At 48.4% G+C, this 26,712-nt stretch overlaps 1 protein-coding gene across 3 annotated transcripts in view; it reads left to right on the forward strand.

Moving 5' to 3' along the window:
- Positions 1-1,581: 1,581 nt before the first annotated feature.
- RASGRF2 (Ras protein specific guanine nucleotide releasing factor 2) overlaps positions 1,582-26,712 on the forward strand; it is a 128,045-nt gene continuing 102,914 nt past the window's right edge. For all 3 annotated transcript variants that reach the window (XM_050987267.1, XM_050987268.1, XM_050987269.1), the window contains exon 1: positions 1,582-1,866. In XM_050987267.1, the coding sequence (XP_050843224.1) occupies positions 1,582-1,866 (285 nt within the window). The remainder of the gene's footprint in view (positions 1,867-26,712) is intronic.

Raw genomic sequence — 26,712 nt, forward strand, 5'->3', positions numbered from 1 at the left:
GGAATTCTGCACAGGAGCTGATGCACCGGCTCAGCGCTGGCTGGGAGGAGGCACCACAGGGTCAGGGCTGCCCGGGCTGGCGGGGCACCAGTCTGTCACACCTGCCAGGTGCTGCCCAAGCCCTGCCCAAAGCCTGGGCTTCCCCGGCCGTGCTGTGCTGGGCTCAGATTTCACCTCGAGAAGGCACAAGGCAAACGTAACTCCAGCAGGGTTTGTGTATCTGTTTGTGTTTTTCTAACACAAAATTGTCTGCTGGCAAGAGGGGAGCCGTGCCACCCTGCACGGCCCTTGGTTCCTGCAAATAGCACACAGAGCCACAGGTGCTGACACAGATCACACAGGAAATATTTCCTAACTCATTCTGCACACTATACGGCAATACTGAATATTGAAACTTCCACATTTTTATTCCTTTTTCTTTTTTACTCACGAGACGCAGCAAAGCGAACGGGAGCGAAAGCTACATATGCAAAATACGTTTTCAGAGGAGAGAGTTCCAAGGCTTTTCCTGAAGGAGCCCTAAGAGGAAGTGTAAGTGGCTAAATTTCCATACTGGCATGTTTCATGTAAAACAGCTCTGGACGCCCGCTCCCTGGCCAAGGTTTATGGGCTGTAACGGAGGTGTGCAGGTGCCGGGGTACCGGATCAGCCCCTGATGCCACCCTCGCACCCGGGCAGGGAGCACACCCGGGCACTCCGGAGATGTTCCTTTGGCATGTGCGGCTCCCCGGCGGAGCCTGGTGCTGCAGCCGCCCCTTGGGATCTATCAGTGGTCCCGTTTGAGCCCCGGCACCCGGCAGAGCCCCCGCAGCCCGAGCCGCGCTGCTCTCTGCGCCCACCGCCCTGCCCAGGGACATGCGGGGCTGGGGCTCCACGCCGCGACCCCTGGGACGCTCCCCCGCGCCTTTATCGGCCTGAATTTCGGGTTAAAAGTGACAGGTTTCGGGTATTGCTCTGGGGTTTCTCTGCTGCCTTTTGCTTTAATTCTTTTGCCACAGCTCGAGAGCGAAGTTACCCGGCTCCGGCGGCCGCGCTCGCCCGGCCCTGCCGCTTTCCAAGATTTTCGCTCGAAGAATGGAAAAAGCGGAAAGTATCGGGAAACCGCGGGGCAGCCCCAAATCACCCCGCGGCTCCCGGCCCGGCCCGGCCAGCGCTGCGGGACCCCTGCCCGACCCCCGCTCCACATCTCCGAGGGAAGGGGGGAGAGGGGGATGGAATGATGGGGGGATGGGGGATGGAATGATGGGGGTTGGGGGGATGGAGAGCGGAGGGATGCGGGGATGGGGGGAAGGGTGGAGGGGGGCAGGGACCCGGCGCTGCGGCGGCGGCGACTTTGCTCTTTAAATCGCTCTCCAAAGCGGATTTACGGCTGATCCCCCACGTCAGCGCCCGGGGGGCCGCTCGCCGCCGCCGGCGGTGCCTGGGGCGGTGGGAGGCGGCGCGGGGCGGGGCGGGGCGGGGGCCGGGGGACACTCGGGCGGGGCGCGGGGCCGGGGCCGCCCCGTCGGTGCGTGCCGGAGCCCATGAATTGCTCCGTGAGCGCCCGGCGAGGCTGCGCCGCGGCCGCGGGCTCCGGGCACGATGCAGAAGAGCGTGCGGTACAACGAGGGGCACGCCCTGTACCTGGCGCTGCTGGCCCGCAAGGAGGGCACCAAGCGCGGCTACCTCAGCAAGAAGACGGCGGAGACCAACCGCTGGCACGAGAAGTGGTTCGCCCTCTACCAAAACGTGCTCTTCTACTTCGAGGGCGAGCAGAGCGCCCGCCCCGCCGGCATGTACATGCTGGAGGGCTGCAACTGCGAGCGGGTGCCCGCTCCCAAGGGATGCGCCGCGGGCAGCGCCAAGGATGCCGCGCTGGACAAGCAGGTACCGCCCCACCCGCGGGTGGAGGGCAGGCGGGGAGGGACAGCCGGGCCCTCGGGCCGCCCCCTCGCACCCCCGGCGGTGCCGCCCCCGGCCCGGCCCCGCCAGGCGCTCCCGGGGCGCGGGCCAAGTGCCGGAGCCGGCGGTGCTTGAGTCCTTCTCGCTGGTGACTCTTCGTTCCTCCCCGAGCCCTGCGTTTCCACCCCCTGTGGCAGCAGCCGAATTCCAGAGGGCTGCCCGGAGAGCGGCATGTCACCAGGCAGGTGTTCAGTGGTCTCGGTGCCAGCACTTCTGCCGTGTGAAGAAATGCAGCTGTGCCTTTCTCAGCGAACTCAGCACAGCGAGGCTGCCAGGGGCCACAGTCCCAGAGCAGCACGGGGGCACTCTGAGGAGTCACTGAGCCCTTCCCTGGGGGCTGCCGCTTCTCCCGGCGATGCTCTGGGGGGACACGGGCTCTCGGCTCCCTTAGGGACGCAGCCGGGCGGGTGAGCCCGTGCCCTGATGGCAGCCTGCAACATGCCAGGGGAGCGGGAGGGTTCCCTGCCAGGCAGGTGTGACGAGCCCGGCCGAGCTGAGGTGGCAGTGGTGGCACAGAGCCCGAGCCGGGTCCGGCCCGGCTGCCCTGGGGTTCGGACCGCCCGGGGCTCGGGTGGGATTCCTTCCCGGGGGGCTACCGTGAACTGCCCCATTCCTGCCCAATTCCTGCCCAATTCCTGCCCCATTCCTGCCCCTGCCGGCCCAGCTGATCCTTCCCAAAGCTGATCTGTGTGACATGCGTGTGTCAGAGCAGCAGTGGTTAAATACTCGCGTGTATTACATAACCGGGAAGGGAAGGACGCTGTGCTTGCTCGGCGTGCATAGAGATCGGGTGTCTTACCCACACACCTCCTGTTGCCTCATCTGAATCCTTGATCTTGTCTGAAATGTGCTCGAGGCTGGTCCTGGCGTGCCCTGGTGCCTCTGTCCCCGCACGGGAGCGGCCCGGCGGCTGTCGGGCGGGTTTGGGGAAGTTTGGGTGGCTGCCGGTGTTTCCTCACGCTGGTGAGAAAGTGACACAGAGCTCAGCCCTGTCCCGAGGCCCAGCACATCTCTGAGCTGTCCTGGAGCGGTAACTTTGCAAGGAGAGCTCCGAGCCCGGTCTGGTATTTGTGCTTTTCCCCCATCTGTAAATAATCCTGGTGTGCTCAGGCAGCCCCCGGGTGCCTCGTGGTTAAGCGAGCAAACTTTGGGCAGCAGGGATGGCTGTAGTTCTGTCACGTTCGCCCTCCAATTCCTGCCTATTGCTTTGGGGCATGTTTTCATGGCGTGCTAAACGGAGTGCTGGAGGATCCCCAGATGATATTAAACATGGATGTTGCCCTGCCTTCTTTACATTGGCTTACAACGCTTGTTTATCAGCCGTGTTGTTAAATTACAGCCTGACTGAGAGAACTGCCTGAAAACAAATCCCTTCCATGTCTGTTCTATTGGAGCCTTAAGTTGTGCTTTTATAGTGATGAATGAGTTGTTCATAATTGCATCTAGTAATAATTACAGGGCAGGAAGCTGAGCTTTTATTGCTTCAGACATCAACTATGTTGGTGCTTTCAAGAACAGCAGGCTGCTATTAAAGGGGCAGGAGAATGCTTCGGTTTTGGATTTTTTTTATGGGATGCTGGTTTGAATTTCAAGAGAGATCATCAGGAAATGTCCTTTTCTGGTCGCCTTTTGCTTGATCCCAAGCTTTATTCAAAGCTTTTGAGTGTTAGTGGCTTTTACAGATGTTTAATCTTTGAAGTGCAAAGATTGTGTGCACGCATACAGACATCAGTCTGTGCTAAGGTGTGCAGGAAATTCCCTCAGTGGCCAAAACTGATCCATTGCAAGAAAAAAAAAAAAAAAAAAATGAAGAAAAGATTTGAAAATTAAGCAGTCTCTTTCATTTAGAAAATGTGCTCCCATTCTTACAGGTGTAAAGCAATAAGCCATGAACCCTCAGTTTATTAACAGAGGCAGGCAAACTTTAATCAGATGATAATGAAAAGTCGATGTTGCACACGCCAGCTCCTGGCAGTGAAAAAATACTGCATAGATTTCATTTGCTTTGATTTCACCACGCAAATGTATGAATGGAATGGGGAATAAAAAAACAAAACCAGAGAAGCTGTGTGGCAGTTTTTGAAGAATCAGATCTCTCCCAAGGAGGGACAAACCACAAAAGTTATCTCCTTTAGTTTGGGCTCTATCTAGCAGAGTCACTTAGAGTGATATGTGCTATAGAATTACACAGATGAGGGAGAGAAAGAGGAATTAATCACACGAGAGAGCTCCATCAGCATACCTTGAGTGGGTCTGTGAAAAAGCAATGCATTTTGTCCAAGGTACATAATGAAGATGATGGAAAATGCTTGTAGGGCACACAGATTTTGCTCTCCTTACCTTGCAGGTCCTTTCAGTGTTGGTTTCCAGTTGTTTGGGCACTGACTGCCAGGTGATGTGCCAGCTGGAACTCCAGATTTCCAGAGCTGAGTGGGACGAGTGCTGGGCTGTGCTGTCCTGCACAGCACGCACAGCTGTGGCCACCAGGTGTGCCCAGGTGTGGTGTCCATGTCCCAGCCAGCCCAGGGGTGGACAGTGACACACTGCACCCTGCTGAGGCTCTGGGGACGTCAGGGTGTGACAGGAGCCAGCATCCTGAGGAAGATCCAAATGCCTTCATGAGATCTGCTCTGATATGGCAGCATTAAGGGCTGGAGAAATAATTGCCATGGCAGAGAAATTGCCGTGGCTTGGGAAATAATTGCCACGTGCTTATTTTGCCTTTGCCATTAACATGTTGGCATGTTTGTTTTTTTTTCCCTACAGAGGGATATTTGCTTCAAAGGAAAATCTGTTAAAAGTGCAGAACCTGTCTTGATAAGGGCTGCACAAAGAGTGAATCTGTGATACTCTGGAAATGTGTGCTCAGATTGAGCGTGCTGCAATACTGAAGGATCTGCAGAGGGAATTCTTGTTCTTAAGGAAAAGTGTTTTGATCTCCCTCGGATTTTAGAAGAGTTTCTGCAAACACCAAACAGGTGTTGCTGTACACTCTGATTTCCCACTTCAGGCAGAAAAAGAAGACACAGATTTATTGAAAGAGTGTGGAAGAGGCCGAGTTTCAAATCAGCAAATTAGGGCATGTAAATACCACATGCAGATAGGTTCTGATTTTAGTTAAACTGCTTCTTCCCAGGGGAACTGAGGGCTGTAAACAAGTGCAGCTCCCAACAGATCCTTCACTGTGGCACTGGGAGTCTGGATGAGAGCACATTTCTGTTTTCTTTCCAAAACTCCAGACAGAGAATGGCTGGCTCTGCCTCAGTCAGGGGTTAGTCTCTCAAAAGTAAAGCAAAATGCCCCAAATGATGCTTTTTGCAGAGCCTCACAGAAGGCTGGCCCTTGTTGGCCAGCAGGTTCACAGATGCTTTTTGAAATACTACTGGAAACAAGTGATTAGAGGAATGTAAATATTAACATTATTGTTATTGTCCGCGTTGGGAGGAGGCCTGTGTGTTTAGTTTCTTTCATAACTGTGCATTGAATACATGGAAATGTTCTGATACTGTTATTAATAACCGCCTCGGAGTATTTAGGGTTGTAAATGTTACATGATTGAAGCAGAGATATTCTTTGTGTCTTGCCTGCAATAATCTTCCTCCCACTTAGCAAAATTAAATGCAGAATTAGGTCCGTGTCCCCACAGATTAACAGAATCCAATCATTTGATTTTTTTCCTGCCTGCTGCAGCTCTGGTTTTGTAGAGGACACAGTGATTTTGTGGATCCTCTCTGTTTTACCTTACTGCTTGGCACATGCCCCCAGCAGCTTTGCTGTACCCTCAGCCACTTCAATGTTTAATGTTTTAATGAAGATTAAATTAATTAAAAGCTATCCACTTTTTTTTTTGGGTACCCCCCCCCTGAGTTGCTCAGCATCCTGTGCATTTTTAGAGCTGCAGATGGCTGGGGAGTGTTGGGGTTTTTTTGGGTTTTTGGGTTTTTTTTGGTTTTTTTTTTTTTTTTTTTTTTTTTTTTTTTTTTTTTTTGTTTGTTTTTGTTTTTGGGGTTTTTTTTTGTTGGGTTTTTGGGCCCTTCAGGACTGGTACTGCCCCCAAATCTCCCTGCTGGCATGCAGGCATCACTCCCTGTGGTGTTCCAGTGAAAGGAAGGTGCTCCAGAGACCACCACGCTTTACCAATTTCAGGAGAAAGCAGCACATAAGAGAGGAGTTTTTCTCCTCATCACCAGACAAGACATAAGCAGATGTGTTGTGCTTTCGTTTTCTCCGAACTTTTGGTTTTTTAATGGATTACCTTAAACTGAAAGAGTTAATTAAAAAAGGTGGTTGTCGGTGCTCTTGGGGGAAATCTTTTTGTAGGATCTTCTCCATGGCAGAGTCTCTCATGGTTCTTTGGGAAGGCAGCTTTGGGGTCCCCTGCTCCTGGTCCCTTTCCCAGGTTGTCCCTGTGCCCCAGTCATGTTGGGGACATTCCCCAAAACCTTCTGGCTCCTCTGCTCTGTGCTTGAGGGGCAGCAGAGCCTGAGCCCCTGAGCAGCCAAGGGCTGCTTCCTTCCCCTTGGGAAGAAATGAAAAGTGAGTTTACAGTGTCCCCTGCCACCTCAGGCAACAGGAGGGAAATAAATACAAAAATTAATAAAACCCCCAAACCAACAAAGAAACAAAAAAGAACCCAACCCAAACCAGCAATCAAACAAACAAGTGAAACCCCCCCTGTGATCCATCCAGGGCTGAGCTCTGCTCTGTGAGAAATGTCTGCTGAGCACGTTTGGTCAATCAGAAGGACAGGGAAGTCCCCCAGCCATGCTGATTTTCAGATTTGCCAAAATTGAGGCATTTCCCCCTGACTCTCCAAGGTGGATGTTTCTTGTGTGGTGTTACCAGGGGGGCTGTTTGTACCTGTGGCTGTGTGGGGAGCCTGCACAGAGATAATCAAGGTGCAGGGAGGTGTGGGTTATGTGTGACATGCCTCCTCAAGGGTCAGCTGAACCCACACAGACTGGCCTGGGGAACACTGGTGGCATTGAACAGTTCAGTATTAACCCTTTGGCAGCCTTGGTGCACCTTAGGGGGCTTTGGTCAGGCACCTGAGCCTGACCCACTTGGTCACCCTTGACTTTTGGTCACCCTTGAGGGTGAAAGGCAGCCAGAGACCCCACCTGAATGTCTGAGAGAGGAATCAATAGGACTGGGGGTAATAAGATCAGATTTTGGTGAGACAAAGCTTTATTGGACAGAAAGCAGGGATTGGGGTCCTCAGCTTTTCCCTGCAAGGCGTTGTGAGATCCTGGAATATTACAGCGTGCTCCAACAGAAGTGCATAATCTGTAATTGAGTTATTGGCTGATAATTAGATCCCAAGACAAATGACATTTGGCAAGGGCTTGTTTGTGGAGTTGCTGGGAAATGCTTTTGGCCAACAGGTGAAATGTCAGTGGCTGGAAGCACAGGTTAGAGCTGGCTTGGAAATGCAAATTCCCAGAGCCTGGGGACCAAAATTGTCACTCAGCCACTTCCCTGCTGGAAGGATGAGAGCCACAGTCCCACCCTCAGACATGCCAGGGGTGCCCAGAGGCTCCTGCTGCAGGGCAGCTCCTGGTGGGGTGAGAGCACTCTCACAGTTTAATGTGGACTTCATTCTTCCACCTGACTTACAGCCAGGGCTGCTGCTCATTTCATTTTGTCTCCCTTATTGATGGAGCTGCATCGATTTGGCCTCATCTGCTCAGTTCCTCAGATGTGCCAGGAGATCTGTGCAGAGCGAATTCTGAGCCCAGAAACAGCAGCTCAGCCCCTAACTTACTGAATCATTGTACTTCATTGGTCTTAATTCACCTGGAAGTAACTTTTCAGCTAGATTTTCTGTTTTTTTCCCTGCTTGTTTGGGGCAGGGTTTGTCAGGGCTGGTGGGGCTGTGGGTCAGCAGCTGCCTGTCCCTGTCCCTGTCCCTGTCCCTGTCCCTGTCCCTGTCCCTGTCCCTGCAGGAACATGAGATTTTTGGGGAGCCCCTCTTCCCAGCTCTTTCTGTACCACTCATTACTGATGGAGGGATGGGTTTTTTTAACACTGTGCCTCTGCACTAAATGTGTAGGAACATATGCTTCCAGTTGAGCTTCCAATTTTATTTTATTTTTTTTTTCTGGATTTACCAGTCCCGCAAGGTTTTCTGTTTGAGCTACAGAGTCAGTATTTATAGGAACAGAGGCTTCCCCAAGTCAGTCCAGCCATTGCAGTTTCCTTTGGTGTTTGCCATGAGCTCAGAACCAACTGAGGCTTTTTTAGGAAGTGTTATAAGCTGCCAGTTCCGAAAGGAGCTATATTGTAATTTTGAAGTTTACTTCTGGAAGTGTGATGGGTTTTTTTTTTTTTTTTTTTTTTTTTTTTTCCTTGTTTTGTTTTGTTTTTTTTTTTTGGTTGGGTTGGTTTGTTTTTTTTTTTTTTGGGTTTTTTTTTTTTTTTTGGTGGTAGATCTGATCATCTCCACCACCCTTTTGAAAAATAAAAAAAGGTTGTATTTTAAGAGATAAATGCTGCAACTATTGAAAAAAAATCCAGAATTATATTCTCTCCCTTTTTCTCATGGTGCTGGGGAACTGTGCCTTTTGCCCCTTTTTTGCCTTCTGAGATTTTTGGGTGTGAAGTAACGTCTGAGAACCAGCAATTATCAGATTAATTATTCTGCAGGCCTGAGCTGGTGTGATGGAGGGTCTGGAATGACTGCGAGGTTTGCACTGACTGCAGGTGCCCTCTCAGACCCAGCAGCCTCACGGAACTGCTGTGGCTCAGTCCAGGCAGGTCAGCCTGCTGCAGTTTGGGGTGCTGTGTCTCCCTTTGGGGTTCTGTGCCTCTCTTTGGGGTGCTGTGCCTCCCTTTGGGATGCTGTGCCTCTCTTTGGGGTGCTGTGCCTCCCTTTGGGGTGCTGCCTCCCTTTGGGGTGCTGTGCCTCCCTTTGGGGTGCTGTGCCTCTCTTTGGGGTGCTGTGCCTCCCTTTGGGGTGCTGTGCCTCTCTTTGGGGTTCTGTGCCTCCCTTTGGGGTGCTGTGCCTCTCTTTGGGGTGCTGTGCCTCTCTTTGGGGTGCTGTGCCTCTCTTTGGGGTGCTGTGCCTCCCTCTGGGGTGCTGTGCCTCTCTTTGGGGTGCTGTGCCTCCCTCTGGGGTGCTGTGCCTCTCTTTGGGGTGCTGTGCCTCCCTTTGGGGTGCTGTGCCTCCCTTTGGGGTGCTGTGCCTCTCTTTGGGGTGCTGTGCCTCCCTCTGGGGTGCTGTGCCTCTCTTTGGGGTTCTGTGCCTCTCTTTGGGGTGCTGTGCCTCCCTTTGGGGTGCTGTGCCTCCCTTTGGGGTGCTGTGCCTCTCTTTGGGGTGCTGTGCCTCCCTTTGGGGTGCTGTGCCTCCCTTTGGGGTGCTGTGCCGAACCTGAGGCTGCCTGCAGGTGTCTGTACCTGTGCAGAGGGCAGGGCAGGAGTTTGGGAGCCCCCCCCGAGCTGGATCCTGGGCACACAGGGAGTCCTGGCCAGTTCTGGGGAATGGGTTAATTAACTCCCACCCCATCCCAGAGTGGGAGTTTGCCTCTGCTCTGCCACTCCCCGTGTTGGTCCTGAGCCTCTCCACGCTTCTGGTGTTTAATTCTGGTCAAAAACACGTTTCACTATTTAAAATTCGTTAATAAAAGGTTTTGTAAGGGATAAAAGGGACAATATCCAGTGCTGGGGCTCCTTGCCAAAATGCCAGGAACCCACCATTAGCTTAAAACAATTTTCCTATGTATTCTCCTTAGTGGTGAAATGCATATTAATGAGAGTTATGAATATTCAAACGTTTTTTGTGAGTTTAGATGTTCCAGGAGTTTCTTCTGCTTGGTTTTACCCTTTGACTTGTCTGCATGCCATCGTGTAGATTAAATCAATATATTTTATTTCTTCTCAAGGTTCCATTCTGCTGTTCTGACACTGCTTGATAACTGGAGGGTTGGCAGCAAATTTCTCCCTTGGTGTCCTGGTTCTTGTCACTGTAATCTCATCATTCAGATAAAATGTGAGAAACAACAGTGCTATTTCACACTATTGTTTGAGTTAGTCACACAAATAAAGAGATTTTAACATTACATGGTGTCTATTTTAATATCATGCTAAGTCCCAAGATATATTTATCACACTGCTATTTCTACAAGCTATACAGTGCATAAATAAGCTGACAGATTATACTATACCAAAAGGCAGTGAAAAGGAATTACAGATAGCATTATATCAGAATATTTATCATAAATAATAAATTGCCAAAGCCAAAACGTAAATGTGAAAGCCAATAACTACATTTTTCATTTATAACAAATTTATAACGAATTTATAACTTTGATGTCTCAGGACTGTGCTGGGTCCCCACCTGTTGGAAATTCAGGATGCCTGTTTCTGTTTCTTTCTGACTTCTCCTCACTTCCTCTGCCTTACACAGGTTGTTCCTCCTGTTTCAGCAAATGCCAAAGATTTTATGTCCTCCTCTGGAGTTGTGGGGATCACGCTCAGCACCTCTGACAGGATGTCTCTGCTGTCCTCCAGAACGGAGTCAGGGTTTATTTTTAACCCTGTGCATTCATGGAGGAGCAGGCATGACAAGAAAATTGCAGCCTTCTTTTGCACCAGTCATGTTCTCTTCAATGTGGTGCTCACAGAACAATTTCAGTGAACAATTAAAAATGCTTCCTCCCAATAAATCTGTTGGGGAGAGCTGAAATGGTGCAGGCCAGCTGCAGAGCTCTCTTGAGAGAAGGGTGGAGAAGTGCTGGAGGAGTGCAGGGCTCCAGCAGGGACCCCTGAGCAGGGTCAGCTCTGTCATGCAGGTGCTTTGTGGGTTTCTCTGGCTCTGGATTGAAGGCACTTGAGGCAGTAATTCCTGCTCTGACTCAGGTGTTTATAATTTCTTATCAGTGAAACACTCTCACTGCTGGGAGCTGGGCAGCTTTTCACTAGAAGGCACAAAATGCCCAACAATCCCTTGGTACAAGGGCTTCTACAGCTAAACTGTCCCATTAAGGGCTGACACCTGGATTGTTGCCCTTTTAGCCCAATAACTGATCCCACAGACCCCACAATGGGGACTTTCCTGCCCAATTACAAACTCCACCCAAACCCATGGAGAAGGAGGAAGAAGAAGAAGGTGAAGAAGAAGCCCAGGATGACACCCTCCCTGTGCCCTCCACCTTGCTTCCATCCACAACACCCTAAAAACCCCAAACCCTCAATTTCTCACCCAGTGACACACCCACACTGCTCTCTGTAATCTGCTTCCCACTTTTGTGGGTTCCAGTCCATCTGGAAGTCTGGGAAACTTTCTCCATGGATGAGGGTCAGAGTCAGAGCTGCCCTGGGGTCAGGGCACCCCAGAGCAGACACAGAAATATTCCCTGGGTGCCCTGGGTTTGCACAGTGTTTGTGTGCAGCTGAAGGGAGCAGCACTGCTGATGTCCCAGGGTGATCCGTGCAGGAGCTGATAACCAATGGATAATCAATGGCATTTGATTTCTGCAGCACTGTCTCCTGTTCTGAGAGCTTGGTCAGGAGCAGGGGAGGGCTGCTGGGGTGGGACTGAGCCCTGTGTGTGATTTTCCAGGTTTTTATGTTGACTTTGTGTCACTTTGTGAGGTCTTGCAGTTGTGCTTTCTTGGCCAACGAGTACCTGACGGCTGAGGGAAACAGCAGGGCCTCTTTTCTTGTCAGGTACTCAGGAAGGAATTGTGATTGTGATTAATAATGGCAATTAATCCTTGTTTTGGGGACCCAGCTTGGCTCAGGAGGGAGGCATGCTGGCAGGCAGAACCAACCTCTGTGAGTGCAGTGGCTCAAATAGAAAAGTGCCACTTAAACACCAAAGATCAATGGCTGCATCTCACCAGGCATCCAAACTGAGCTGCCTCAGACCTGCTGGGGTTTGTGCTGACCACTGCTGCAGTAATTCCTTCTTTCCTCACTGGCTGCTGTGAAAATAAATGTGTTGGTTGTAGGGAAATGATGGAATGATGCCATGAGAGGTGTCACAGGGGTAAGAGCCTGAATGAGGGATGGGGGACTCCAGGGGCTCTCCAAAATGCAGTTTATGCCATCCAAGAGTCACAGCAGCCCAGGGCTGTGGGTGACAGAGCTGTGCCCACAGCTGTCAGCTCCAGCTGCAGGCAGCCCTGGAGTCCCTTTGGTTTGGTTACAGTGCATTATTTACTTTTCTGTGCTGAGCATTTTCACACAGCAGAACCAATCTGTACCTGAACTGTTACCTCTAGCCTGTCATAGCTCCTGTAATTCCCATATTCATGGCACTGCTCTCCTCTCACTCACAGTCTGTACATCACAGCTAAAGCCAGAAGTTGTTTTTCAGTTTTCTTGCAGTGGGAAATTCTGAGCCCTTTTTTCTCCTTGCCACATTTGTGCCTTGTTTGCCTGTGCTCTCTTCCTGCTTGGTACAAACATCTTTGTGTTTGGGGAGGGTTTATCTTTGCTCTGAGCCATAAAACCCCTTCTAACCAACACACCCTTTGCTCCTTGGTTACCCACTCAGGCTGGCTCAGCAATTCTTTTCTTCCAGATCAAAACTTGCTTCCATCTCTATTCCTTCTCCACATTCTACATTTAAAAATCTCTTTGCTAAACCCACAGATCTTTCATCCTTCCCAACATCACAGGACATGGTGTAAGAGTTCCTGACCTCTGCTGACCAGTGTGCAGGAGATGTGCACGTGCCTCAGAACAGGTCTCACCTGTGTCAGGTGGCTGGGCCAGGGTCTGCTGAGAGGAGGAGGCTCCCTGGAAGGGCTGCAAGGCTGAGTTTGCACACTGGCACTGCATTCACTGCACAGGCAGCCTCAGGCTCTGCTCCTCTACCTGTCCTTGCTGCATCATGCCAAAAACTCACAAAAGAACCCCAAAGACAGAACCAGCCACTAAGAAACCCAAACTGAACATGAAGCTGACAGGCAGAACTTTTGGGAAATGGAGTTTCCGACCCATGGCTTGGCTGTGGGAACAAGCACACAGAGACAGACTGTTTGGGTGCAGATCTGCTGCTGTGATGGGTGCAAGCCTGCAGGCCCTGAGTGGGGGTTCTGCTCGTGTCCTTGTGCCTGCTGCAGCTGGGAGCCCCATGGGAGCATCCCCTGCTGGCCCTGGCAGCCCGTGACCTGTGCAGTGACCTGTGTGACAGGTGAGCAGTGCCAGGGCTGGCTCCCTCAGTGCACAGACACATAACCATGTCTGCAGGTAGGAGAGCTTTTACAGACTTGTTTTTGATCCCCCTTGTGTTGTTATCAGGGGGTGGGCTGGGATTGGGGTGTTTGGGAGGGTGGCTCGTCACTGTGGTGACACCTCACCTCCAGTCTGGATTTGAGGAGGTCAGCTCCACCACTGGACAGGGAAGGAGGAGTCAGGGGACAGAACTCTGAGAGGGGCCAGAGGGTTAAAAAGCAAAATGTCCACTGTGTAGATGAGCACGTGGTAGGGGAAATCATCTGCTCCCAGTGCAGTAACCTTTCCTCTACTCAGTCTTCTGCTGTATTTTTGATAAGGTTTAATAAACCTTTCTAAATTTATGAAAAGTGAGTAGCTGTTTCTTGCACCTGGGAGAGCTCTGCTGTCAGCAGGGCCACCCTGCCACAGGGCTGCCAGAGCTCTGTCTGCACCCTGGGGTGGTGCTGGAGTCATTTACAGACAGGGGATGGTGCCTGGCTGCTGCTCTGCATCCCTGTGGAAAGGGAGCTGGCCCTTGATGAGACACCTGGATGCCTTAGGATATTAACTTTTATATTTTCCATACATTTGTGAGCCTGTTCTTCAGTGTAAAACTCTGCTGCTGTCCCATTCTGGGCAGACACAGCAATTCCTCTCCAGGCCTGGCAGCCAAGGACACCTCACTGCCCCAGGGCCAGAGATGCCAACAAAAGGGACTTGGGGGCAAACTGGGGGTCAGTGACTTCATTACCTGCAGCTGGAATTGTTAGATTAACCCCAATATGCAAATGGATCAAACTCACAAAAGTGTGCAAACTGTGACCCGTGGTCCATTTCTGGGTGCAGCCCCTGAGGGAGGGTTGTGTGCCCAAAATGCCCCTGAATGCCTTCAGTAAATAGAACAGCTTTTTATTCCCCTAACTGTGTCTGCCCCTGTTCTTAGGGTAGCCCAAAAGGCATCCACCTGACAAACTGAGAGTGATGCCAGGTAGTTCTCTGTGAGACAAATAAATATATTTACCTCCCATGAAAAGGAGGGGAGGAAGAAATAAAGTATCCTCCCAGCACTGGTTCAAATGGGTTTTCCTAAGGATCACTGACTTTCTGCAAATGTGTCCTTGATTTTTTCATTTTACTTTTAATTTTTTGGAGGGTGTTTGAATGTATATCTTATGTGTGTTCCTTTTTGGGTGGTCCAGAGCAGAAGGATGCTTGCCTGGGCTATCTGTGTCCTGACTTACTTGCTTTTTGAGCCCCTCTCACCCCATGGGCTCCTGGAGAATCAGTTTCCTGTCTCTGCTGTGACTTCTGCAGACACAAAGCAGCCTAAAATGTGGAACTCCATCCCATCTGGTGGTGTATGGGAGGCACCATCTGCAAGGGGATGTTTGCTCATCCCTGCAGCCTTCCCGTGCTCAGCTGTGGCTGCACGGGTGACACAGGAGTGGCTCCCACCTCCCACCAGCTGTCACCTGCAAGTCTCTGCAGACAGCAACACCTGAGGAGTGCCAGGAGCCCTGTCCTGTGTCTGGGCTGCTCCTCTGACTCATGGCTTCCTTTTCCTCTGGGACCTCTTGGGTGCACCTTGCAGGTTTGTCCTTCCAGGCCAGAGGCTCTCCCTGGTCCTGCTGAGCTCACTTTGTTTCAGGCACTTGGCTGAAACTGGAGGGAGCTTTTACTCCTAATGTTTATTTTGTGAGCAAGTTATTTGTAATTGTAGCAGGTCCCCTTAATGCTTCTTGCATTAGAAAGGTGAATAAATGAGTTTTGTAATAATTGACATTCATTGCCAGGGTAATAGCAAATGTTTGCTCACACATTTGCTCCCTCTTTGTGGTGTCCCCCTCTTTGACCCTTTCCCTCCAGCACTTGTTTTGCCTGATGTAAATTTCAAACTGCTTTTGGTGCCCATTCCTGGCCTGGTTTCTGCCCCACAGATGTTGATGTGGTGCTTCCAGGCTGTCCCCTGGGCAGTGTGGGAGCTCTGGGCCAGCCCCTGCACTGCTCTCGCCAGGACCAGGACAGAAAGTGACCCCAGCTGTGAGCAGGAGCACAACAAGAACCTGTGCAGCACTTTGCTCATCATTTGTGTCCTTTCCCCAGGATCCTCCAGCTCACTGTGTCCTGCTGGTGCAGCTCCTTCAGCAGCTTCCAGGGCAGCCACACTTTATTTCCAGCCAGGAGCATCTCTCCCTCTCCTGGCTGAGAGATCCCGAGCTGCTGCTGCTGTTCTTAGGGTGGGTGGAGAACTGTAAGCAATCAGGTCCTTCAATTCTGAGCAGTGTAAGGCACCTCATCTTTCTGAATTGTGTTTTCCATCTTTCCTAATAAGTTTTGATATTTGTACTTTCCCACCTTACCGTAATGTCAGCATCTGACAGTTACATGCAGTAAAAACAGACAATTTTTTTCCCTCTAAATTACTGCGGTGTAATAGAAAAATTCAGAATTTCCTAAATTCTTGAGTGACTCAGAATTTTTTTGCTCAGGAACACAAACCTGTTTGACTTTGAATCCACCCATATTCTGCAGTGATTTCCTAGTGCAGTTCAGTGGCACCCAGACTCCTTGCTGGAGTGAACCTTTAAAAGTGTGGCGTGGTCACAGTGGCTGGGAGAAGCTCCTGAGGACTGGGAGAGAGCAGAGGTCTCCCAGATATCATCCCTCACATCCCTAGGGCTGGCCAGGACAGGGCAGGACTCTTGAATTTGCAGGGAATTCCTGATGGAGGCAGGAATGATGCATCTGACTCCATCTTCTCAGAAAGCTAAGCTCTTACTTTATAATACCATATTACATTAAAGAATACCATACTATACTAAAGAATACAGAAAGGATACAGACAAAAGGCTAAAAGATAATAATGGAAACTCCTGACTCTCTCCAGAGCCCTGACACAGCCTGGCCCTGACTGCCCAAAGAGTGAAAACAACTCCCAGCAGAGTCCAGTGGAACAATCCCCAAACACATTCCACATGAGCACAACACAGGAGAAGCAAATGAGATCAGAATTGTTTTCCTTTTCTCTGAGGCCCCTCAGCTTCCCAGGAGAGAAATCCTGGGTGAGGGATATTTTCAGGGGATGTGAATGGCACACAGTCTCACTGCAGCCCCTGGGAAGGGATGAGGAAAATCCTCCTGGGAAGATTTCCACAGACAGGGGGGTCAGTGGGATCCACGGAGGGGCAATCCCACCTGACCAGCCTGACAGCCTCCAGCACTGATACAGGGATTAGAACCCTCTGAATGACCAGGCCCCAGGGACAAGATGACAATGAACCTTCACCCAGGACATTCAGTTCTGTGATGGGACTGTTGGCCTTAACAGTAGGAATTTATTTCTTTTTTGTAAGGAAAACCAGCAAGGCTTCCCACTCTGCTTTCTTAAATTTTCCTCTCGGCTTGTTGTCAGGAAGTGGAATCACGTGTGAAAAGAAATATATATGCCAGGACATTGTTTCAAATTGCTGTACAGTGATCAGTCTCCTCTTCTTTCTGGAAGAAATTTACTGTTGGCTCAGAACCATAGCAAAAAACTGAGAATTCTTGCAAGGGTATTGCAAAATAAGTAGATGAAAACTCTTTATGTATTTTTGTGCCTTTGATGAGGTTTTTTTTCCCTTTAATGCACATGTTAGTGCACCATGTATGTGGCATGTATTTTCTGTTTCACTTCTTTTTCTTTTTTTTTTTTTTGCTGGGGTTGTAAAAGAGGTTGTTTTCTTTTTTAATCACTTCCCATCTGATTTAAATTTGAAGTAGTCATCCTGGCTTGGCTCAGGTTTAAATTGTAGCAGGAAAAAATTGTGCAACTAGAATAAACTTAACTTTAAACTTTCATGCACTAATGAACAGAATGTGATATAACTGCTGCTAGCTCAAGCTGAAGCCTTTTTTCCTTGTCTTGAGTTACTTGGAATAAATCTGTAATTCAGTGGTTTTCTGCCTTCGGTATTCTCCTTGTGCTGAGCAGTAACAATAATTCAGAAAATACCAAGTTTTGTTGCCCTGGGGAGTGTAAAACAAATTCTCTGGGCTGTGTTGTTGCAGAGGTGGAAGCACAGAGGGGGACGTGGTTGTTGAGCTTCACCACGTTCAGACACTGCCAGGACTCACCTTGGCTCCAGGGTGGGTCACTTCTTTGCCCATGATGTTTCTGGTTTTTCCCTTACCCTTCCCTTGTCCCTGCTGTTCACCCAGGTGGCTTTTTTATTTCATCTCCTCCCCCTGGGGTGTATTTGGGGAATCCCTACCTGGTACTGAAGGTGCATCACGTGTAAAGCTGGGACCCCCCTAGCACAGCCCAGCATTGTGAGGATTTGTTTATTCCCACTCCACTTACTTCCATAAAAGTACAGAAATGGTGTTTCTTACATCAAAGACAGACATTAAATGTCTGTCCTTCACCTGATGCAATTTCACAGCAGTGGATTATTTAATCTAAGTGACTTGAGTAGACTTTTCTAAATATATCAAGTGGGACCAGGTACCTGATCTGCTTTAATACCATGTACCTTTTATTAAGGGTTGATCAGCTGCCATTTCCATTTATATTTCCTGATGTTCTTTCTTGATTCAAGGTTATTTTTAGGTCGCCCAGGTCAGGAAGGATATGAGTGGGGTGGAGTGCTGAGGGAAGTGTGGATAATTAATGGAAAACATATTTGAAAGGGAATTTTGAAAGCTTCCAAAGAACAGTATTCAAATGTAATTGACTCATTTGATTAAAACCACTTACTAGATTCAGGCTGCTCCCTTTGCCCTCTTAAAACCCCCTGAATGATGAACCCATCAAATTAATTATTACTAAGTAATACTTATATCAATAATAGTATCCAGTTCTGCATGTATTTAATGTATAACCTGCAGCTTCCATTGCAGCTTACTCATGCCATGAAAATGTCGGTATATGTTCATTTTTAGTTGTTATTTGGAAACTGGAGTGTGTTACATGTGCTTAGAGTACCAGCACTTTCCATGAGCTATCTGAGACAAGCACAGGGCTGCTAAGGTAAAATTATGGAAAGTTTCAGCCTGGAATTATTGGCACCCTGTCTTGTTTTCAATGTTGGGATCACAATGTGGCACAATAGGGTATGTCATAACATTGTTTCTTGGGTTTAATTTCTTTTTTAAATTTTTCTTTTTTTTTTTTTTTTTTGAAGTAAGGACTTAAAGGGCAACAACTAATTTAGTGAGATACTGGAAACTCACTTTGTCAGTAAGGGCAGGCTTGGTTGTTGATAGTGTTTATATTGAACAAGAGCTGTCTCATGGAATAAATTCTAATGGCTATAACTGTCAGTGGGCTGCAATATCCTTCTCTACCAGCAAAGAGTCTCAATACCTCTCCTATTTTCCTTGTGTGCCCCCTGTTCTGTCAGGTGGCTGTGCTGGAAATCTTTGGTCTCTCCCTGCCTCAATAAAGTCCTCCTTCAAAGGGAGGAGTAGCTGCAGGTTTTATTTAGGTATTCCTGGAGCTGCCTGGCCCAGTGAGAGAGGAAATCTGGGGTGCTGTGAACTCCCTGGGGTGAGTGGGTCTGTGTGTGGGTCACAGATGGGCCACCCTGGGCTGCTGTGATGTCCCTGGGGCACCCGTTGGCTCGGCCCTGCTGCTTGTATTGATTGTGTCACCAGAACTGAGCAGCAAACCTTTCTGTGACACATGGTACTAACAGATCCATCCATCCATCCATCATCCATCCCTGTCCATCCATCCCCCATCCATCCATCCCTCCACCCACCCACCCACCAGGCTGAATGAGCTGGTGGGTGGGTGGGTGGAGGGATGGATGGATAATGAGCTCCATCCCAATGTCACCATGATATCTTCTGGAAAATCCCTTTGCCAGGATCTTTCTCCTGAGAAGCTGAGAGAAGAAATGTAAACAATAATTATCTGATTGCTTGGAATGTGATCTGGAGATTCTTTACCAACAGGTGTGTCTTTGATTGGTTCCATGTGAATTCTTTTTAATTAATGACCAATCCCAGTCCAGCTGTGTTGGACATTCTGGTCAGTCACAAGTTTTAATTGTTCATTGTTTTTAAGCCTTCTGGAATCTTCTTTCTCTTTCTTTAGTATAATTTCAGAATATATTTTCTTTTAAAATAATATAATAAATCACCCTTCTGAGAACTTGGAGTCAATTCTCATCTCTCACCTCGTCCTGGGGACCCTCACCACTGCACTCCACCCAAGAGCCCTTTGGGTGCACACAAAGCCTCAGCCCCTCTCAGTGCCCCCACGCTCAGCCAGGCTAAATCCAAAGAAGCTGCTGGCAGCGGGCTGTGGAGGAGCCTGAGCCACGTGGCCGTGGGCATCCTGGAGCTGGGCACGCTTCCCTTGCCATCCATAGCCACAGGGAGGCACAGGGAGATGCAGCCGTGTGGATGCCATGGGGCAGGGAGAGAAAAACGGCCAGCGTGAGAAATGTTAGGGAGCTGGACAGATGTGATAACCTGGTGACTGTAAACAACTTGCAGGTGCTGTTTTTCTGCCTTGTCTCTCCGTTCCTCTCAAGGACAGTGTGTGAGGAAGATGTTTCTGCTAGTTTGCCAATAGAACAGTGTTGTCTTAGATAGCATAGGTTCTATCATCATCATCATCGTTTGTTGCCTTAGACAGCATAGGTTCTATCCTCATCATAGCACAAGGATTTAGTCTTGTCAGAGCTTCATACCTTCCTGATGTTCCTCACAGGCGGCTCCTCTACACACTGACTGTTCCAGGTCCTTGCAGTAGTAATCTGACTCCTCTCACTCCTCTTTCCTTACTCTTATACATCACTAGTTCTTGCTGGTTGCAGGTGTGGCCTGTCAAGATCAGGCCTGCCTCCAATCTTCAGCAACTGGTCCAGCTGCAACTCATTGGGGGAACAAGATCACCCTCTCAAGATCACCCTCTACAGAATAGAATCTATGGTACCACTCCACCAAAACCACACGGTTCTTTGGAATAAAGCCTTTCCTCGCCTTTGCTCTGATCCTGCCCCGACCCCAGCACACGAGTGACACAGCAGGCATTCCAGACTGGACTAAAGGGAAGTGCTGGCACCTGCTAGCAGAACCAACAGGGAGCAGGCAGCACCCTTCTGTGCCAATCCCCACCACGGAGCACACAACACGGGCTTGGCAGGGCAGAGAGATGCACATTCTCTGTGGTGGGTGCTGATACTCTCAGGGTGTCCCTAGGCTTAGCAGTGGAAACAATTTTTTTAAAAACTTACGTTGGGTTATTTTCTTATGTGCTGCATAAGCAGCATTGGCCTAATTTTTGGCATGGTTTGCTGATGCTCGCTGTAGGTTGTTTCTGGGGCTGGAACGTGCTGGGGTCTGTGGGTGAAGATAAGTGTTCTAAAAATGGTATTTGTAGTGTTATTAAATATTACATAAAATTTAATGTATTTTGTGTTATTAAATAATAAATTTATTAACTTTTAGAGGGTAGCAGAGTATCCCAAAGCTTTGGAAAAGTTATAGTTAGGTTTCCAAAGTAATCCCATTTAACCCTCCCTCATCCCCTGGAAGAGCTCCTTCCTGCAGCCCTGAAATGTGCTTCCTAAACGTACTGAGTGAAACGCATTTTTTGAGATGTGCCTACATAACTCCTATCATCAAGGTCCTCCAAATGTGGCAGGAATAATTCTTTCCTAGTGTACTTGGCACCCATCACACACTTAGTGTTGGCCTGAGTTTTTTTAATTTTTACGTAACTGCCATGTCCCTGCCACAGGCTATGTTTTAAAAATAATGCTTGCACATCTCCTGTAGGGTTAGCCACATCACCAGCAGGCCAGAATTTCAGGTTTTCCAGAATCAGTTGACAGCCAGCAGGAAGAATATCTTTGTTTTAAATATATACTGTCAAATCCTCTATTTAAAAAAGAAAGAAAAAAAAAAGCTATTGAAAACTAGCAGTACAATTGGTCTCCTAGTCAGACACCCACACTCAGATGTGGAGACTGATGCCTGGTGTGTGGTCTGAGCTGCTCTGATGGCTGCAGAACAGGACCTCACTGGCAATTATGGCCCCGTTGCCTCGCTCAGCATTTCAGCATGAACCCCAAACCCCAAATTTATTTTCTCTGAATCGCTGTGTTCCAGTGCTGCACCCCTGCCTTTGCACGGAGGAGCTCTGCTGCCTCCTCTCTGAGTGTGAGCCCCTGGGGCACTGCTGATGTCCAGGACACTGAGGGCTGAGCCTGCAATTTGTTTGAGAGCCTCTGAACACTCGTGTGTGGCTGCAGACCTTTCATCTGGGGCACTTTCTGGTGGAATAAAAGGAAAAGTGATTGCAGTGCTCCTGTAGTGAGATGCCATGCGTTGCAGCTCTTTGTCAGCAGACGATGTTTGCCTGCTGATGGCCTGCCCTGAGAGATGAGTGAGGCCAAAAATACCTCAGGCTTTGAGGCTAGAAAAGCCCAGTTGTGTTTGCAGAGCCCCAGGCATGAGGGCTGGGGGTTGGTGTGGTGGGGCACAGAGCGCCCAGAGGGGACATTTAGGGACAGAGAGCACGAGACAACCTCTGCAGAGGTGGCACCAGCACCTGGAGTGTCAGCCCTGAGCCCCAAGGCACTAATTACCTGCCCTTCCTAATTGTTATGTAATTAATGTGGGACGGTTCCAGCCTGGCTCCTGCACAGATTGAGTGTGGATTATGTCAAAGCAGCTTCACCACCACACACCAAGAGTTTGATCTCCACTCTCTCCTGGGCTCAGCAACTGATGGCTGGGCAGAGTTTTCCAGGGAATTACATCAATTGGAGACACTGCATGTGAAGGAAAAATGCTGGTTTTTATAAGCAATTATTGCCCCACACCATGCCTTAAACATACACAATAATTGCATAACAAAAGAGGACAATCGTTTCCAGGGAAAATCAGTTTCTCTGGGTATGTGTATGATACATTTAGCTTTCTTTTTTCTTAAAAAATCGTGGGGAAACTGCATGGTTGGGGTCTTCCTATTTAGCAGTGAGAGCTTTCTTTTGTGCTTCAGGAAATTTTCACATTGGACTTCTGCCAAATTTTGTTACACGCCTTAAATGCATGAAATATTTGGAATGGCCCCCTATAATGAAAGTAAGCAAGGATAAATTGGCAATGAATGACTTCCCAGGCAGTCAGTCAGTCACACAAAATCCAGTGATTTTGGACTGGATTGCCAGCTGAACTAGACTTGGAAGAAGTCAGGAAAGGGGTTGAGGTCAGCTGGAGGCTGAGCACGGTGCCTGTGGGAATAGGGCACTGGTTATGGGAAGCAGGGAAGTGCATGAGTGCACGTGGAAAATAATGGAATAGCTAATTAAAGAGACCAGTCTGGCCTGTCCAGGTGTGTGATCACCACAGTGGGTCCTGTCCTTGCCCTGAGCTCTGGGGTGTGAGACATGACCAGCCCTGAGCAGCACAACACTGAGGTGCTGATCAAAAACCAAAAGCTGTTTCTTTGTCTTAGTGATGCCTTGGGATTTTGGCTTTTATATTCTCCATGTATTTGTGACCCTGCAGTTCTTTAGTGTGTAACTCCAAACCCCACACCCAGTGTCAGCTGCTGCTGTCCCATTCTGGGCAGACACAGCAATTCCTCTCCAGGCCTGGCAGCCAAGGACACCTCACTGCCCCAGGGCCAGAGATGCCAACAAAAGGGACTTGGGGGCAAACTGGGGGTCAGTGACTTCATTACCTGCAGCTGGAATTGTTAGATTAACCCCAACATGCAAATGGATCAAACTCACAAAAGTGTGCAAACTGTGACCCGTGGTCCATTTCTGGGTGCAGCCCCTGAGGGAGGGTTGTGTGCCCAAAATGCCCCTGAAGGCCCTTCAGTAAATAGAACAGCTTTTTATTCCCCTAACTGTGTCTGCCCCTGTTCTTAGGTATCCCCCAAAGCCACCAGGGGCACAGAGTGATCCCTCAGACTGCTGGCAGCAGCCCCTGGGGACTGCTCAGGTTGGTAGGATGGGATGCCAGGAAAAGCATTTGGCAAGGTCTGAGGAGGAAAATGGCCATGAACAGCTCTTTAGGAGTGTGTCTGAGTCCAAGAAATGACTATAAACCCTTTTCCTGTGTCACTGCAGCTCTGACCCCCCCACTGACCTGTATGAGGGTCACTTGTGCCCCTCAGCCCAGGGGCAGCAAGGCCCTTTTTGGGGTAAATAGTGAGGAACCTGGGCAAAGTGCAGCTGTGGTGGTTCCAAGTGTAAGATAGCTTAGCAGCCTCCTCGGGACCAGATTGTTTTTGTTGTTGCTTCTATTACTTGCTGTAAGAATTTTATGCTTTGCTCACCTGAAAGGAGCTCTTTTCCACCCTGGCTTTGGTGTAAAGGTGGAGAGAAAAGGTTTTACCCCATCAGCATTACAATCTGTGCCTGTGGGGCAGAAACAGGTTTTGTTTTCTTGACTTGTGTAAGTTCCCACATTACATTAAAAATAAATTCCTACTACTTTTTGTGCCCATAAAAATCTTCCAAAAGGGATACCAATTATTATTTTTCCAGCTCTTTGATTTGTTTTATGTAGCATGCAGTATTTATTTTCTTTAATATTCAAGGATGGAAAAGAAGTAGGATAGCAGACAGAAAATGCAAATTTTCTATTCCTAAGGCACCTGCATCACAATGATAACATGTTTGTTGATCTGTGTCTGTGTCTGGTTTATGCCTTGTGGTTTCTTTTCTCTCAGAGGTAATAGATAAAAACTTCAGTACTTTGTTTTCTCTTCTTTGTACTGAATAAATAGTGGCTGGTAGGTTTGGGTTGTCTGAGGGTTTTTGCAAGTGAGCAGGTGATGTGACCTGTGGCTCCTCACACCTGCACACAGGACAGGGAAAACTCCCTGAGCAGTGGGGGTGGAACAAAAAGCTGAGCAAAAAGAACCATTAATTTCTGTAAGGACCTTCAGCATATGGTGTATTTTCAGTGCCTAGAAACTTGTTTGGGAGTTGGAGCAGGAGGGGAAGTGCCGGGAAGGGTGGGTGGTGCGGGCTGGAATTGCAGCTTTTTAACCTAGTGACATCAGAGTCAGACACGAAGGGCTCAGAGTCCTCTGCAGTCAGGTGGAGCTTTGCCTTCATTTTGGTGATGAGAAGGTTTCAGCATGGTGGTCCTAGTTCAGCCAGCTAAATCAGAGGACATACTGCTGGGAGTCAAACACCCACCATCCTTAATTATTCTGGTGCTGTTGGCTGAGGGGTTGGCAGAAGTACAGTGAAAATCTTCATCCCAACTCTCCACCCAGCAGTGCAAATAGCTGTATTTGGGTGACTGACCTTCTTAGCAGGACATGGTGTTTTTCCTGTACACAGGGCCCACGTTATAATGGGACATCTGTCACTTTGTTAGGCTGCAGAACTGCCTGCAGCTGGTTTTATTAGGACTCTGCTGCACAACCCCTTTAGCTGAATGACATTATCACTGCCCTGCTCTGTGCTTCAGAGGAATTGCCAGCAAGCTGCTGTTCAGTGTGTCACCTTTAAATGGTAGTCATTTAGCTGGAGCAATGGCATAGACCAACACTTGTGGAAATTTAAAGATTTATCTGATATAAATATTTACAAGATATGGGTTTCCCTGGTAACTTGAAATATCTAAAAGGCAAACCTGCAAATATGTAGGGAGCTGTGACGCTTCTTTACTGTTAAGATTTGTTCAACTATTCAAGCTGTGGTACTAAAAAAACATCACTTTTTTGAAAAGCAAACTTATTTAGTTGTACTGCAAGACAAAATTAGGTTCATATCTCTTATGAAAAGAATAAGAGATATGCAGCACTGATAGCAAGTAAAGCATTTGCCTGCTGTGTTTTGTAATAGCACTTGCCTTCATTTATAAATTATTAGAAAGAGAATAACTTTGGCCTCTCAGTCATGGAGTAGCCACTGAAAGCAGCCCCTAAAAGTTGTGTTTTCATGATTTTATGGCCCATGTTTGGGAGCACTCTGGTCTTCCCCCATTCTCTGATCTTTTAAGGACTAGCAAGTGGCTGTGGCCACTGAGAGGACAGCAGGTGGCTAATTTGAGCCAGGATAGCAAGACCTGTAACCACAGCTTTTCCCACCTCTGTGCTGTATTCTGTTTGTACACAAATTATTTCATAACTCTGTTTTATATGTGGCTTTACTCAGCAGCTCTGGAGACAACTGTGGCTTGTGTTCATAGAGCCAACAATGTTCTGTTGAAAGGAGAAGGTGTGGGAGGAGAATAAAAGGGGGTCTTGTCAACGGAGTTTAAAGTGGTTTTTGTGCTTTTTGATTGCACTTGGAGTTCCTCTGAGGAGGAGGAGGAGGAGAAAGAAGCCCTCACACCTCGCAGTGACACAGGAGCTGTTTGCTGGGAGTCACACAAGCCTTGGGACACCGGGTGTGGACCCAGAGTTTGGGTTGAAGGTTGCCCTTGGTGATCCATTTCCAGCCCCACTGGTTCTGTGGTTCTCTGTGCACCCCCTGGCTCCTCCACAGCAGCCAGGAGCTGCTGCATCACGGAAGGTTTCACTCCCAAAATGCCAAAATCAGGGCAGCACCTTTGCTCCAGGTCGGTTCTCTGTGGCTGGATCCCACAGAGCTCCCCCAAAACTTCCTGGTGGGAATGTGCCTGCAGTGATGGCAGTGGTGGGAATGTCACTTGGCAGCTACAGCTTGGTAGAACAATATTCTTCCTCTTCTCATTTCTCTCTCTTATCGCACCTGGCTACATCAGTTGTGTTTTTACAGCAAGCAAGTAAATTCCTCTGCTTTTTTTCCTATTTTTTAAAAAAAAATTTTACCATGGGGATACAGACCTGGGATGTCACAAGGCAGTATGTTTCCCTAGCTGGGCTCAAAATGTGAACTTTGATTCTTCTTTCTTTAGTTATCAAAACCATCTCTGCATTGTTTTGTCTTTGAAAAAGATAATTTTAACTGCTTGATAGAGATTGCTTTGTGGGTTTCTTTTTCCTAGAAAACCTGAATTAACCTGGTTATCTTTCTGACACCATGTCAGGCAGTGGGATGGCAATCTCCATAATTAACTACAACTCCTTCAGTAGTAGCACTGGTATCCCATTTTATGCAAGTGCTAGAACAAAGAAGTTTAGTAATGTTTTACATTACAAAAGTTAGAGAGGAGGTGTCAGAAATAGAATTCTAAGAATGAAGGGAAGAAGTGGGGGAATCCAAGGGGGGTGTCCCTGCTTGCTGCTCTTCACCTTTTTGTTGGAGTTATTTTGCATGGAAATAAGAGTTTCAAAAGACCTGGGAAAAAAAAGTAATTGGTGCAATCAACACAAAGTGGGTTGGTTTTGTTTGTTTTTTTTTTTTTTTTGCTTTGATTTTATGTTTTTAAACAACTATTGATACAGAGAAGCATTTAAATTTCCTTTAGGATAGAAAGGTGTGGGGTTTTATTTAACCTGATGCCACCCCCTACCCATCCCTTGCCCAACTCTGGTGCAAATCACAGCAGAAGATTTCAGTAATATTTTTCCCCTTGCTAGAAATAGTTTTCAAGAAAAGATGCCTTAAGGAATATTTAATCTGTTGCTGCAGAAAAACTCCACATTTTCAGCAAGAAAGTGATTGAGGCATTTAACTGACCTGAAGGCTGTAGCTGAATCCCCACTGTATTTTT

The sequence above is a fragment of the Serinus canaria genome, chromosome Z (assembly GCF_022539315.1).
Source record: "Serinus canaria isolate serCan28SL12 chromosome Z, serCan2020, whole genome shotgun sequence".
Classification (NCBI taxonomy): domain Eukaryota; kingdom Metazoa; phylum Chordata; class Aves; order Passeriformes; family Fringillidae; genus Serinus; species Serinus canaria.